This window comes from Thamnophis sirtalis, unplaced genomic scaffold, assembly GCF_051295495.1.
Source record: "Thamnophis sirtalis isolate CommonGarterSnake01/CBP01778 unplaced genomic scaffold, rThaSir2_p1.2 scaffold_3, whole genome shotgun sequence".
Lineage (NCBI taxonomy): Eukaryota > Metazoa > Chordata > Lepidosauria > Squamata > Natricidae > Thamnophis > Thamnophis sirtalis.
In genome coordinates this window covers 85,976,401-85,992,012 of record NW_028261383.1, presented here as the reverse complement: position 1 = coordinate 85,992,012, position 15,612 = coordinate 85,976,401, and the positions used below count along the sequence as shown (strand labels likewise).

Below are 15,612 nucleotides of genomic sequence, written 5' to 3'. Positions count from 1 at the left end.
AATAGTTACAAAGAAAAAAAAACTTTACATAGCGATCCAATTAGGATTATTTTCGCCGCTCAGTTCTTTTGCTTAAGGATCTAATTTGGCTTTAAAGAAACATTTCTTTGGGCAGTCTTTAGCAAAATAGAAAAAATACCTGACCAGATGGACTCACTTTCTCTTTTCACTTCCTTCCTTCCGGAGCGTCCCGATTTCATCAGCCTGGGGGTTGCCTGTTTACCGCCAGCTTGAAGCACTTCCCTTGGGTCTATCAGAGATTTTGCGATATCCCTGAAACTAGCAAGGCTTTGCCTTCCTGATCACCATCTCTATGGGACGGTTTAGCTCTCAATAGATCATCCAGTGGCAAAAGTGTCAATGACGGTCTCAGAGTATTGAGACCGCACGTTGTGACATTGTGACGTGGCTCCTCCTTCTCAAGCATAGCAAAATTGACAAAAGTGAAGGGGGTCTGAACACTTTCCGAATGCACTGTATGTGATTGTATGCATGCCTATTTCTAAATAGAAATTACATTCAGGAATATATTTCTCTGCTAACCTTGAATTTGCAGCCCTATGCTGCTTTATACAGCTCCTTTTCAGTCCTTTTCTGTAAAGCAGATACTTATATCATTCTGTTGCTTTGTTGTTTTGCCCCTCTAATTTTTAGTTGGTGAAGGGATTCTGCCCTTCATGTGGAGAAATCCATCTGATGGGTAGCTCTTTCGCTGTCAAAGAGGCTGGCTGAAAAAGATCTCTCCCAAATCTAAGCAGAATTTGGCTCAGACCATTTGCATCCAGTCTGCAGAAATGAGAGCATTCCTGTTTGTTCAGTCCTGTTGTAATTTTGAATGGTTCCTGAACCATTGGTTGTTTAAAAAAGGACTACCTGTAATTGGTGTAAATCCTAACGCTAACTAAAGTACTTTCTACTTGTACTTTTGGAAATATGGGAGAAGATGCTAAATTAAAAGTCCAAGGTACCATTTTCTGTAGTAAAGTTTGCTGGGATAAATGGATTGGGCGACTGAAGTTTTGGTGGGAGTAGTTAATTTATTTCATAATAGGTATTGAGCCATCTTCAAAATTGGAAATGTAAAGTAGGCGTAGAGGGGTGTGTGAGAAGGAAGAATGAAAGTTGGAGGGGGTTGAAAGAGGGTGTATGGCAGGCCAAGGTGGTATACTGGGTTTGTATTGTAGAGGGCATTTTCTATATAAGTGAGGGCCGTGTTTATTATTCAATGTTATATGCCCTGATCAAGCACAGTGAATATGTGATTGTATAGAATGAAAACATAATAAAATATACATTAAAAAAAAAAATTGGAAATGTAAAACAAAGAAGATGATTTTTGCTAGCCACAATACTGATTGAGTAAGACACATGGTACTAAATTGGCTTAGTAAATTTGGAAGCTCTTATAATATTTATGGGCTTAAAAGAGATAATTGGATCTAGAATTAAAATTTGTGGTGCTCAACAGAATTCACTTGGGTTTTCCGGTGGTCACTAAAGGTACTAATTTGGAGCAGATCAAAATAGTTCTTTAAGATAATTCTTGGGTTGCAATAGCAATTTGGACCAGAATTTCTGTCACTAAGCAATGCAGCTGTGAAGTACAATGTTATCGCTTAGTGATGACATTCCAAGTTGTTATCCTAATACCAGGATTACATGAATTGTTAAGTGGGAAGAGTCAAGAATCCCGGACAAGGAATGTGGGTGATGTGCGGTTGTGTGTGTTTGCCATGAGCAGGTGTTACAGAGTGCACAGGTGCTAAAGAGTGCAAGCCAGCTAGCAGGGGTTGCAGGCAAGGAGGTGCTAGGAAGGAGGGCAGAATGGGGTGCTGTGGAGGACGAGATTGCTGGGATCTCATCTTCTGTAGCAAGCCTCGTCGGGAGAAAAAGTAGCTAGAACAAGTCATGGGAGCAATTTGTGACTTTCCCTGCCAACTACCAAATTCTGTTTGCTGTGGACAGCTGGCAGGGAAATAATGATCACCTTAACTGCAGGAGGCTGCAACCATCATATGTGCGAGCTGGTTGCCATATGCCTGAATTGCGATCACACAAGTGCATGGGGTTTTTGATGGCAGGGACTGGACCAATCCTATATACTTTCAGTGCCTTTGTAACTATGAACTGAAAAAGTGGTTGTAATCTGAGGATTACCTATATTGCTTACCAGAGATAGCAGTAAGATTCTTAGAATAAACAGCAGACTTTTGCAGCACTTCTCTATTACTCCTAGCTTGATAAAAAAAAAAATCAGCGGTGAATACAGGAAGATTTGTAGATTACTTTGTGGCATATTATCTGAGGATGTTTATACTAAAAGGCAATACAGAATTGTTAGATAGTTGTGGGCTCAATAAAATTTAATTGGATAATTGTATTTGAGTGAGAGAAAGGCATTAAATTGTCAATTTTGTATGTGATCTTTCCTTAGTCAGTTGCTTTTGAAACTTCTCAGTTCCTGAACGTGACTCTAAAGATGAGCTGTCTGAGCATGGAAAAAATTGTTAAAATAATGTGAAGAGGAAGTCAGAATGTTATTTTCATGAACTCCTCTTATTACATTAAAAAGTATATTATCTCTGATGTATATGAATGGGAAACAGACATCCAAAAATGAATATTTGTCACAATTACATTGATTTTAGTCTTATGTGGAATTCCTTAACTAAACTGTACACAAAAGTTTTGATTTGAAATTCTGATGATTTTCTTACACTGAGATGGTGAGGTACATCACTGTTGATATTTTGAAACTCTATTCTTGATAGTCACCTATTTAGGGACCCACTTTCTATTTTCCCAATTTACCTAGATTTTTGTGAGGTTTTCACGCTGCTTTGCTAGACATAAAGTGCAAATCTCTTCTTGTCATGTATTTTAATTTTCATTTGTGATCTTTTGAAATGTAGCAAGAAGTAGAAAACTTCAAGAAGGTGAATATGATCACCAGAGAGCAGTTTGACACACTTACCCCTGAGCCTCCTGTTGATCCAAATCAAGAAGTTCCCCCAGGACCACCCAGGTTCCAGCAAGGTAAAGGTTTTCACAGACTCACCTATTAAACAAATTTCAGTAGGCGTCTTCCACATAGGATCTTTTGACAAACATTTAGTCTTCTCTGCTGTATTTTTAAGCTGCTGCTCTCTGGTTTTCTTCTTCTTCTTCTTCTTTGCTTGTAAAGCATCTAGAAGATCTTCCTATTTCATTTTATTGTTTATCAAATTAATATGCCTGCCATCTTACACAAGATGACCTTGAGCAGTGTACACTAAAATTTTATTTATTTCAGGGCACAAATCCATCATTTTATACTTGCTTTTAAAAACTTTGTTGCTTTCACTTTTTTCTTAAAGGGAATTGGAAAGCACAATTTTTGAGCATGGATGCTGTTTTTTAAAAATTATCTGTATAAACATAGTTTAATCATTACTATTTTTTTCATTGTAGTTCCAACCGATGCTCTGGCAAATAAACTCTTTGGTGTGCCCGAACCTTCAACCATTGCCCGATCTTTGCCAACAACTGTGCCAGAATCCCCAAACTACCGCAATGCAAGAACTCCTCGGACCCCTCGTACTCCTCAGTTGAAAGACCCCACACAGACGCCTCGATTTTACCCAGTGGTTAAGGAAGGCAGATTGATAGACGCCAAGGTAAGGCCTGTGCACTAGCTCCTTCTATATGCCTGTCGATATTGGGTATCTCTTGACTCAGCTAGAATTCTTTGTGAACTTTTAGTGTTCATACACAATCTGTCATGTGCTCCTTCTGTTTCTTACAGACACCCCGGAAAAGGAAAACACGGCACAGTTCAAATCCCCCAATGGAGTGTCACGTTGGTTGGGTGATGGATTCTCGGGAGCATAGACCTCGAACAGCATCCATCAGGTAGTAAAAGGCATAATGATTTTCATTGAAGTTGAAGAACAAAAGATTGAGAGATCCTACTGAAGAAACTGTATGAGTTTCTCTTCTTCCTCATAAGTCAATGCCCTCTTTACTCAGAATAATTCCTTAATTAGCAATTAAGACTTTTTCAGAAAAATCTTGTCAGATTAAAGTCTGATTAACTGTAATGTGTCTGTATTTGCTTCTGGACATTTGAGTGGTTGGTTCTTATATTGACACATTGTTTTTCAAAATTTATCTAGTTCCAGTCCTTCAGAAGGCACCCCTGCTATAGGCAGCTATGGCTGCACCCCACAGTCATTGCCTAAGTTCCAGCATCCTTCCCACGAACTCCTGAAAGAAAATGGCTTCACACAACATGTCTACCACAAGTATCGCCGGCGCTGCCTTAATGGTGAATTGTGTAGATACTGCTGAACTTGTCATGTGTTTGATTTTTGTGCAGGTTATTGTGAATAGAGTAGGCAGTTTTCCTAATATGTTGGCCAAATTTAGCTTCTTGGCAGTGATATTCTTTGCAAACCTTCATTATTGTTTGAAGTAATAATCTGTAGACCAAATTTGCATGTAGTGCAATAAGCATTGCTTACTTTGAATTGGAGGGGAAAAAAACTCTGTTCTGCATAGTTTTCTGTTCACTTGTACAAAGCTATAGACAAGCATGTAGTTTCATCACTTCTAATTGGTGTGGGCTAATTGGTGTGGACCTTTTTGAAGATAAAGTTTCCATCCATTTAAAGCTAGTCTTCTTCCATTCATTATATAATGTCATTTAAGATTAAAATTCTTTGGCTGCCTTTATAAATGACATTGCTACAGAATTTCTCTATCTGGCTTCAAGAGCCAAAGCCCAGGCATTCAGCAGATTCTTAATTTTGTGTATAACAGAAACATAATGATGGGGAGTGTATTTTGTCTTTAGGATGAAGTGAAATATTTTAATTGGCATGCACTTTAAAATAGTTCCTAAGAATTTTCTTCTTTGTTCTTACCCAGAACGGAAACGACTGGGCATTGGCCAGTCCCAAGAAATGAATACTCTCTTTAGATTCTGGTCATTTTTCCTTCGGGATCACTTTAACAAAAAAATGTATGAGGAATTTAAGCAACTGTCTTTGGAGGATGCAAAGGAAGGGTACAGGTAGGTTCAAATCTGTTTATTGTATCACCATAGTGGGCATTTTAAGTATAGAAAGTGGGACACATGGATTAATCTTGGCTTTAGTAACAAAATATGGTGATAGCCCTTAAAGGGATATTAGATGGATAATTTGTCTGATTTGATCAAATAAACTCTTGTAAAAAAAAAGCATCTGAAGGAAGTAGTGGTGTTACAAATAGTATGGTCTTGCAGGTATGGACTGGAGTGCCTCTTCAGATATTACAGTTATGGACTGGAGAAAAAATTCCGGCCTGACATATTTAAAGATTTTCAAGAAGAAACTATAAGAGATTTTGAGGCTGGTAAGTGATTTTTTTTTCTGGTAGCACATAACAGTGGCTGATATGTCAGGGAATTTTTATGCCAACGAATTGAGGGACATTTTTCCAATAATTGTGCAATCTTTCTTTAGCGTAAATAGTTGGAGTTTTGATTACACTGTGATTCCAAAACTATAGTATGAAATGACATTTTAAGTACTATGCTTAGGAAGAACTCTCGAAAAGTCATGAATACTGGGAGAAGTTCCTGACTTCTGTAGCTAAGATTACTTTTAACTATATGCTCTTTTGTCTTAAGTAACGAGAGGGCCAACTGCTTTCTTGTCCCCTTTGTCTCTTTCCCACCCCGCACCCCCACCTATGTGTAGCTAATAAAAAGTCTGTTGTATCTTGATACGTTTTTGTCAGTAATATTTGCTGAAATGAAATTGTTATTGCTTCCTATGTCTATGTTAGATAAGACTTATTCTTAGTTTTTTGTCCCTTATTAATAGGCCAGCTTTATGGGCTTGAAAAATTTTGGGCCTTCCTAAAATATTCCAAAGCCAAAAACTTGGACATTGACAGTAAATTGCAAGAATACCTCAGCAAATTCCGCCGCCTTGAAGACTTCAGAGTTGATGTGGGTACAAATTACGGTTTCTTCCTTGTAATACAAATATTTCTAATGGTTGTGTTTTCTCCAATGTTTATGGCTTTTTCAGGCACAGAGTAGGTTAATAATAATAATAATGTGTTTGAAATAATATGAAGTGATAGGAAAATTCTGCTTATAGATTAATTGCAATCACTGCCTAAGTGACTTTGGGCCTGACACAATCTCAGCCAACCCACTTTATAAGATTGTTGCTGTGAGATAAAAAAGGCAAAATTAGGTTTTACTGCTAGCTGGCAGGGAAGGTCACAAGTTATGATCTCTGTCTGATGATTCACTTAACGACTGGCAAAAATTTGTAAAATCATGTGCAGTCACATGATGTCACATTTAAGTGCCACACTACCTAATAACAAAATTTCCAATCCCTATTGTGCTTGTAAGCTAAGGACTATGTATGAAAATGGCAAGATAAAATATATATTAATAAATATATTAATTAAAAACACTATGAAAAATCAATATCTATCTTTGGGAAGGATTGAATGGGGGATAAAAATGCCAAGTGCAGTCTAACAGCTGGTTGACTTTGCATTAAACCATAGTAATAGTAAAAAGTAACAGCCAGTTTGATCTAGTGGTTAAAGCATCAGGCTAGAGATTATGAGTTCTACTTCCACTTTAGGCATGAAAACCAGCTGGGTGGCTTTGGACCAGTCACTTTCCCTCAGCCCATGACATCAGGCTCAGGCAACAAGCCAGATTTGGTCAATTCCTGTCCAATCAATGGATCAAAATGTGATTAATTTGAGAGAAAAAAGCCAACCCTACACTTGCATAAAAGTGCTAAGCAGAAAAAAATAATAAAAATAATATATTATTTTTAAAAATAATAGCTTGGTCATATATGAAAATCTTCAGATAATTGTGAATGAAGGTATGGATATTAAGAGTAGAAACTAGAATTGGAAACTATATTTTGAAGTGGAGTACCACTCCTGAGGGCTCATTCTAGCTTGTCCAGTTCAGACATGGCAAAGTTGAGTGCTGCAGGTCACTACCCTCGTTGATTTTCCCCTAAAGTTTTTTTTTTTTTTTTTTGGCTAAATGACACTAAAATCTTCCCCTTAACATTTCAAAATAGAATGAAAATATTTTAAGATCTCAGTTTTGAAAGTGTAGGCCATGCAATAAGGAAAGATGGGGCTTTGAGGTACTATTACTTTTTAAAAATACTGTAACAAAGCTCTATATATTTCTCTCTCCCTCCCTCTGTCTCTCTCCCCCTCCCTCCCTCCCTCCCTCCCTCTCTTTCTCTGTGTGTTGTGTGTGTGTGTGTAAATCATGAATCTTGAAGCAATATTGAAATGCTACATAAATTGGTCTAACGGCTTTTTTTCTCATTTCAGCCTCCTATAGGGGAAGAAGGTAGCCACAAGAGATATGCTGCAACCATAGGAGTAGATGGAAGGAAGCGATATCCATCGCAGTCTTCTAGCAAGACTGTTGGCCATACTCCATCCAATCAAATGTCTGCCTCATCCAGCCAAGACCCTAACACATCAAGCCAGGAAGATGCCAAAAACCTGAGCCAGCCACATGCAGTTTCCACAGCCACAGTGGAAACCCAAACAGTGGGGAAGTAGACATACTAGAACTACCAGTGGAAAAGGGGGCAGGGAGTTGGAATGTCAAAGTCCAAGACCAGGCTGCTTTCGGGAGGTGGGGCTATACAGTGCATATGATTTCTCTTGTTGGCTGGAAAAACAAGATGATCCAAGTTGAATGCATCTTTTTCCTCGCTGTGATTAAGTCATTGATTGGAGCCAGACCTTCACATTTTCATTTCTTAGCGCCTTTCAGGGTTAGGTTGGGTTGGGAAAGGGGAGATTTTTATAAATATAAATATTATATATATATATTATATATATATATATATCAAGTTTTAAATTATTGATAGAAGTTCGTTTGGATAAACCAAAATTACTCTGCATCATGCAGCCTCACAATCCAGCTCCTCCTCCTCCCTCTGAACACTTAACAACTATGCAGCCCACTTGGTAAGCTGGAAGTTTGGATTGAACAATGTAGTGTTATTTGGAGAACTAGCCTTTGGCTTTCCACGTTCAGCAGGCATCGCCCCTTCTGGATATAGCAATGCACAAGAGGAGCTTCTGCTACGATCACCACCACTTCTGTTGTGGCTCCCTCTATGCTGCTCATCTTTTCCATCAGACACCTACGACTGGAAATGAACCAAAGGACCCTGGCTGAAAGTGGGCCACTTACATTGGGCTTGCCCAGTTCTTTTGCGTGATGGGTAGAACATACACTTGCACAGTGTCTCCCCTCGCATAGGAATGCTTATAAGACTTGGCTAAAACAGCTTTCACATAAAAAAAAAAAACACAAAACACAAAAAACTTGTTTAAAAAAATCTGTTTCTTTTGCTTCCTTCCTTCAAAATTAATAAGTTGCCTTATTGTGGAGTTGGGAACTTGTAGGCATCCCTGACTTGAGCATTTTGGGAAAATGGCATCTTGGGAATCAGCCAGACTGTGATATATTTCTGTTTCCTGTTCAGTGACTCTTGTCTGCAGTAGCTGATGACTGTCTTCCCTTTAACCCAGCTGTGATCTGCATCAACTGGAACAATATTGTTGAGATCTAGCTGAATGTTGGTTCACGCCACACGAACAGCTTCTCTCCAGAGCAGGGGGATACTGGGGCACTTCAGCCTGCAACTTCTGCTATTGTGTAGTTGATGCTGATGTATGTGTATCAACTGTTTTAGTGTCCTTTCTGCTACAACTGCATCTGCCATTGCTTCACTTAGACTTCCAGGTGCACCGCCATTTTTCTCTCTCCCACCAGGACAGGCCAAGATCTCATTTGTTGTTTCATGAAAACTTTCCTATTCCAGGATAGGCAGGCAGTTGCACCAGGAAAAGAGTAATACAGAGAGTGAGGATCTAAAGGCATGCATCCTTGCTTTTCATCCATATGGTTGAAGAATGTGTTCACAGGAAAACAGCTTTTATCCTAAGCAAAGTAGGATTTTTATGTCCAATCATTTCTGAATTTGAGGTAGCTTACTCGTGTTGATTACTTGCACAGGATTCCCTTTCTGTGTTCTTTCTAATAATAACTATGATAATCTGCCTTCCTTCCCTGGAATGACCATGTAGCCAAGGATGCTGCTGTTTAGACTGTTGGCTAGCATCACACGTACAGACAAAAAAAAAAAATCACTTGATGAATTGGAACCACATCTGTGTCACTCCACTTTATACAAAGCACCAAGCTTACCTTGGCTGCTATTGGGCTAACTGCTGGAACTTTCAGAGGCTATTCGCATGGCTGAAATTATGTAGAAAACAGCTGTCCTGAACTATTGGTGTGAACAGCAGAGAAGGAAATACATGCTATATCATGTTTCTGACAACCCGGTTTGTTTCTCCCTGCATTTTGTTAACTTTCCTAATGTACTATTGGTGTTCTGCAGAAAAATCAGCAGGGGGAGGAAGGTCAATATGCCACTCCTGCTTACCATAGAGCTCCAAAAGTGGATAAATGGTAATAAAAGGGTGCAATACTGTTTATGTGGTCCTATGTACTATGGCTTAAGTTAAAACAGTCCTCTTCTTCCCCCTCCTCGGTAAAGCATGTGCAGAGGGCCTTTCTGTAATGCTGAGAATTGATATCTCCATTCCCTGCACCTCATACATGTAGAACAAGTGAGGCAAGGCATACTACATCTTTTCTGTGAATTCTTATGCCAGAACTGTCAGATATCTTGGCTATTTCCACATTTTAGAGTCCATGTTTCAGGTGTATCCTTGATATTAACACTGCTGGAAAGTACTTTTGTGAGACAATAACAGACCTTAAGTTCCCGCAGTTAGTCGTTTGGAGCAAATACGCGTTAATTTAGTGTTTCAGGGAGTGTGATATTAGGGCGGTTCATTGATTTATAACCTCTTGTGGATGGTTTGGTACTAAATACATAGATAATTAAGGAGATGGGACTTTCTGCTTAGGATTAGTACTGCCTGATGTTACTGTTTTTAGCTGTATCAAGCTTGCTTTAATGGGAGTTTGCCACAGAGTATTCATGAGTGATAGTGCAATGGCCACATAAAGCACACCCTATGGCTCTAGCATGACTGAATAGCATCAGGGTATTGCTTTCTTTCTTTGCTGTGTCACTTGTTACAACAAACCTTCATCTTGTCATTAAGGCATGAGAAATGAAAATGAGCATTCCACTGTTTTCACCATGTGCAATTACATTGTGATACTGCTGAGTATGCTGCATTAGGAGAACCATGCTAAAATGGAACTAACAGTTGGGAATACCGTGGCCATTTCATGAATTGGCTGAAATCCTTATCACCCCAGGATTTCAATAAGCAGATGGACTGGAATGTCTGTATTTTCATTAGGACTATTGCAACTACAAGATATGCTGCCACATAGTGGTCATCAGTAATTTTTGCCATGCAAACCTTGTAAACCTAAGTATCATAGTTGCAACATGAAATAAAGCATACCTTTGGGAACTATGAGATAGAAGCAAGTGCTTATGTGTCAAAACCAATGGATATTTGTTCAAAAGCATTCTTAAAAGTAATTCTGGATATTTATTCTAGCTAACCCTGAAGAATTGGGCTCCTCTGTGAATGCTGCTATGTGTGGTTATACAAACATCATTTTTGCAAATTTTAAGATGAGCACTAAGGCAGTAATAGATTGTAGGAGAAGAAAAATGATGATTAAAAACCTGTGTACCTGTAAGAATGAAAGAACCTAAGAATGCCACATGATTTTTATCAATCTGACAATGTTACAGGTTGGACTGTATAAACGTTTACTGGTTGAGAGAAGTTATTTATCACTGAAAGAAGGTTTGGGAAGATTTACCGATGACAGACTCTTGCACCAGTTTAGAAAGACATCGGTAGAACATGTTGTAGTCATGTAATTATAGGCTACCCATAGGTCAGAAGGCATCACATCAATCCTATAAATAGAAGAGATTGCTTTGGCAAAAATAGGCTCGAATACCTTGTTGGGAAGTGAGTGGATGTTAATAAAATTGTGAGTATCCTATGCTCTCGTAACATGCGGAAGTACCTTCTGGGAACAGAGGCTTTCAGTTGGGATTTAGAAGCGTTCTGTGGTTTCCCAATGTCTGAGTTTACTAAATCTGAGAAAGTTTTTGTTTCCCTGGTGCAAAGCAAAAGGCATTTTAAAAATAACTTTGGTCATTCTGGATAGGTCTAAATTTTTATGGTCAGGTAGAAGAAGTTGAAATCTGGCTTAGAATAGACAGGAAAGTAAGTGACCTTTATTACGTGTTGGTGCTGTCATGTCTCTACCCTTTTTTGTTCCTCACAATTCCAGTTATATAGTGCAAAGATTTGTATTTGCCTTTCTTGCTCCTGGTAGCTTGATTGTACTATTAATACACAACACCAAAACCTTAGAGTGCTGCCATGCATTTTTGTTTGTTTACTTGTTTAAACAGGACTGGGATGGGAGTTATTTATGCCTTGCTTATTTTCTTTCATTAAGCAATCAAATGTGTTAATACAACAAATTCTGGTCTTCTCTGTCTATCCATATCAATTTTCTAAACCTTGGATTTGTCAAATGATTAGAAAGGTTTAAGAGGGAATGTGTAGTTAGTATTGTTAGATGCCTCCATCTTTAAAAAATCAGTTTCAAATAAGTGGTTTATTGGGGGTGGGAGAGTTCATCTCAGCAACATGGGTTTGGACACTTTTTTAAAATAAATCTAGAGATACCTTTTCTGCTAGTTTACATTTTCACTTTCTGAAGACACTTGAACATAGGACCGACTTATCTGTGATGAGCATATTCTATGACTGGATACATGAAAAGGGCATGGGCTTAACCATTCCTATTTGGTTTTACAGATTTTGTTCTTCCAAGTCTGGCCCTCTAAAACCCTCCTTTTCTTTGGTGACATTATTTTTGCATGTATTCATCTTCACAGAAATGGCTCATATATTTTTGGTTATTGTTGTCTTTTCCACATTCTGTATCATGGTACAAGAAAATGGCTTGGGCCACTGAGATCCCACAGCTAAGGATATGATGTCCTTGGTTTGAGCTTTTGCCCTCCAAGACCACTTTCTGATAATAGCATTTATGTGACATGCCTGGAACAGGCATGGCCAAATCTTTCCCCTCAAAATTGTTGGCTTGGTTCCTGCAGTAGTGCACAACTATGATGTTTGGAGTTTCATTGGTGGGAAGTCTGTATTAAGCTGCTGAAAGTGTTGGATGAACAATCTGGTAAATGCACCATGATTGTTTTGTACACAGGTGAAACTCTGTCACAGTAGAAAAGAAAATCTGGTATACCTGCTTTCCATGAGCAGGATGCATAAGTGTGTGTGCTTGCTGCTAAAGACAAACCAAATAAGAGTTTGTATTCACTTTCAGCTATATTTATTCTTGGGAAAATCTTTAAAACAACTGTTACCATATATCACCTGGGAGGAAAATATCTTAATATAGCCTACCATGCACAATCCCATCTCCTGTTAATAGTATATAATTCTTGACCCATGTGCTAGGATCATCACATTGGGAGGGGGGAAAGGAAGAGGAAAAATTGTAAAATACTTGAATGAGAGCCTGTATTATAAACAGTAATATTATTCAGAGTATCTGCTTTATAGGCTGATGTGACTCATTATTCTAGTAGTGCTTTTAGTCCTTTGTAATTTGTGGTAATTATGCTTTTTCCTTTTTAATACAAAAATGTATAAAAATAAAAAGCTCAAAAGACCATGTAGTTTCATTTTCATTGCTTTGACTGCATTCACCGTTTTATGCCCGTTGTGGAAATCCATCCTCCTATCCTGATCATATCTTCCATAGGAAAGGACACTTGATACGGTGTTGTCAGGTAAGAAATTATATTTAATATGAGCTCTAATAGTTCAAGGTTAAATGTCCCCATATACAATTGCTGCAGAATGAATCTTGACTGCCAGACGTTAACTTCAAATATTTTCAAAATGGTCAAAACTTGTGGCAAGCCAGAGACTCAACACTCTTTAGAAATGTTGGTAAAAAGTACTTATAAGAAAGAGTATTTAAGAAAATTCAGAGTAAAAGAAATCTCAATATATCAGATTCTCTATGAAGATGACAAGTCCTAGTAACACACACACACCAGATTTGATTCTGCACAACAAGCAAGAATAAATTCGACCAGGGTCCATCAGTTGCCTAGAGTGTGCTAATCTAATAGGCCCAAATTATTTGCAAAAAATTGACAGCATTAATCAGATGAAAAGCAGTGTGAGCAGTCTGACCACAAGAAAGAGCTCATGGTAATTTTCAGGTTAGTCATCTGCCCTGAGACAAAAAAGCAAATATAACGTCTAACCCTAAGTATGGGTTAGGCAACAGACCCTCAACACAGGTAGCTCTCAATTTACAATCACTCATTTAGTGACCAATAGAAATTACAAAATTTCTAAATACTTCCTTTTTCAGAGGATTTGCAGCATCCCAATGGTCATGTGATCTAAATTCAGACAGCAACTGACGTGTTTGACAATAGCTATGTTCTGGGGTCAGTCACCTTTTGCACTCTTCTGAGAAGCAACATCAATGAGGAAGCCAGATTAACAACTGTTGCTAATTTAACTGCAGTGATTCACTTAACTGGCAAGAAAGGTAATACAATTGGACAAAACTCTTGCTTGGGCTCAATTGTCATAAGTTGAAGGCTACCTGTAATACGGTAAGTATGCAAGGTTACCATGAACTGAGTCACTCCAGATTTACATCTCTAAAATTTAGCGGCTTTGGAGCAATGGAATTGAGCAGTTTGGGTAGGGATGTTCTTGAGCAGCAGGAAAGCCAGTGCATTTAACTGGACCTAGAGACCAACTTCAACCACAAGGTTCTCCCATCCAATTATCTGATTGTATATTAACGTGCACTTGTTGAGTACAATTGTTTAATTGCTCTGATTCAATCTATAGATAGCATAGTCCATCTTGTATTTTCCCATTTTCTCTACTGGATTCTCATAAGAGGATTTATTAATGTCAAAGAACACTGTGTTCACTGCAATCCTGTGGTTAACTAAATTGTTCAAACTGGTTTGGCAAGATTTACTGTTGATAAATCCATGCTGGCTGTTGCAAGACATCTATTATTTTTAAATGCTTATAAACCAAATGTATAATAAGGTATTCTTATATGGTATTCTGCTGATGTGCTGTGGATAGTGAGCTGATTGGTACTTAGTTACCCAATTCCTCTTTCCCTTTTAAAAATAATATTTTCTCTTTTCAATCATCTGGTAGTCTACCTGGATTATCCCACTTGCAGATCAGGGATCAAGTTGAAAAGCTTTCTTTCAATTGTTATGTTATACATTTATTGTAAGCATTTATAATAGGTTGAGAGCTATGTTGATTGTAGTTTATAAAAAAATAGTATCTGTTGCTAACTTTTCTTGGGAAGAATGCACTTGCTTGGGGAATTTCTCAATTATTTTCTATAGATAAATTTCCTCTCTGGGAAGATTTGTTTACGTACATGCTACATTCTTTTCACCTTTGAGCACTGCAAAGTACTGCATGGGTCAATCTATCAGTTATTTGACAGTGTACTCACATAAGTTAAAAAGTAAATTGGAGTGATAGAGAGTGAGGTGGGGTAAATAGAGGGCACAGCAGGTTGCTCTCTTCAAATTGGTGCTTGTAACAGCACATCCCCCAGTAAACTTACTTTATGACCAACAAGGCACACCACCCAGACACCATTTTGTGAGCATGACCATATGATGTCCTCAAAATTGCTGATCACAATTGCTAAAATATGAGGGTTCTGGGTAGAATTACTATTTTCCCCAATAATTTTATTAAAAATATTAAAACAGGTAAAACTAATACAAGAACCCAATACAAAATAAACATTAAATGTGGAAGAACCTTCCAAAAGGAGATTGTTAGAAAAAGAAACGTTCCTCATTCACAGCAAGTATATTTAATATTAACTTATCACTCTCTCTTAAAATACAAATACATTTCATTCCATGCAATACCATTTACTATAAACTGATCACTTAAATCTCCAGCTCTCCTTATTAAGCAGCAAAGGTTCAGTAAAAACGAACAGAAATGCCTAACAATGTAAGTAGTATATAAATCTATTTAATCTACATCCTACTAATCCTTCTAGTTATTGGGTAAAATTTCTAGGAACCTGAAAAAAATCCATCAGGTTTCAAAAGGGCTTGTTTCACAATACAGTTAATAACTTTTTTGCATGTTTTCAAGTCAGATTTTTAGCAAGTGGATTGTCACTGCCTGCTTCGCAGAGGTGTGACTGGCCCAAAATCGCCCAGCTGATTTCCTGCTTAAAGTGGGGCTGGAATTTAGTCACCCAGTTTTTTCACTTGATGCCTTAACCACCACCCCAGTTTCAGGGCTGACGTAATTCTATGCAATTAGTTCTAGCCTAGATAGGACTGGCTCCTAAAACAAGAATTTTAAATAACTTTACTAGGGTTTACACTTAAGGAAGCATGAATTGACAGCTAGATAAGGAATCCAGTTGTGTGTTTAATATGGGCACAGAGCACTATCTTCTCTTCCTCGGGA

At 38.0% G+C, this 15,612-nt stretch overlaps 1 protein-coding gene across 3 annotated transcripts in view; it reads left to right on the top strand.

Annotated features, from left to right (window-relative positions):
- The window catches only part of LARP1 (La ribonucleoprotein 1, translational regulator), a 96,348-nt gene extending 83,575 nt beyond the window's left edge, over nt 1-12,773 (top strand). For all 3 annotated transcript variants that reach the window (XM_087709413.1, XM_087709412.1, XM_087709414.1), the window contains exons 12-19: nt 2,913-3,036; nt 3,451-3,656; nt 3,785-3,891; nt 4,155-4,306; nt 4,909-5,053; nt 5,267-5,376; nt 5,850-5,977; nt 7,360-12,773. In XM_087709413.1, the coding sequence (XP_087565539.1) occupies nt 2,913-3,036; nt 3,451-3,656; nt 3,785-3,891; nt 4,155-4,306; nt 4,909-5,053; nt 5,267-5,376; nt 5,850-5,977; nt 7,360-7,596 (1,209 nt within the window). In that variant the 3' untranslated portion in view covers nt 7,597-12,773. The remainder of the gene's footprint in view (nt 1-2,912; nt 3,037-3,450; nt 3,657-3,784; nt 3,892-4,154; nt 4,307-4,908; nt 5,054-5,266; nt 5,377-5,849; nt 5,978-7,359) is intronic.
- Nucleotides 12,774-15,612: the final 2,839 nt, after the last annotated feature.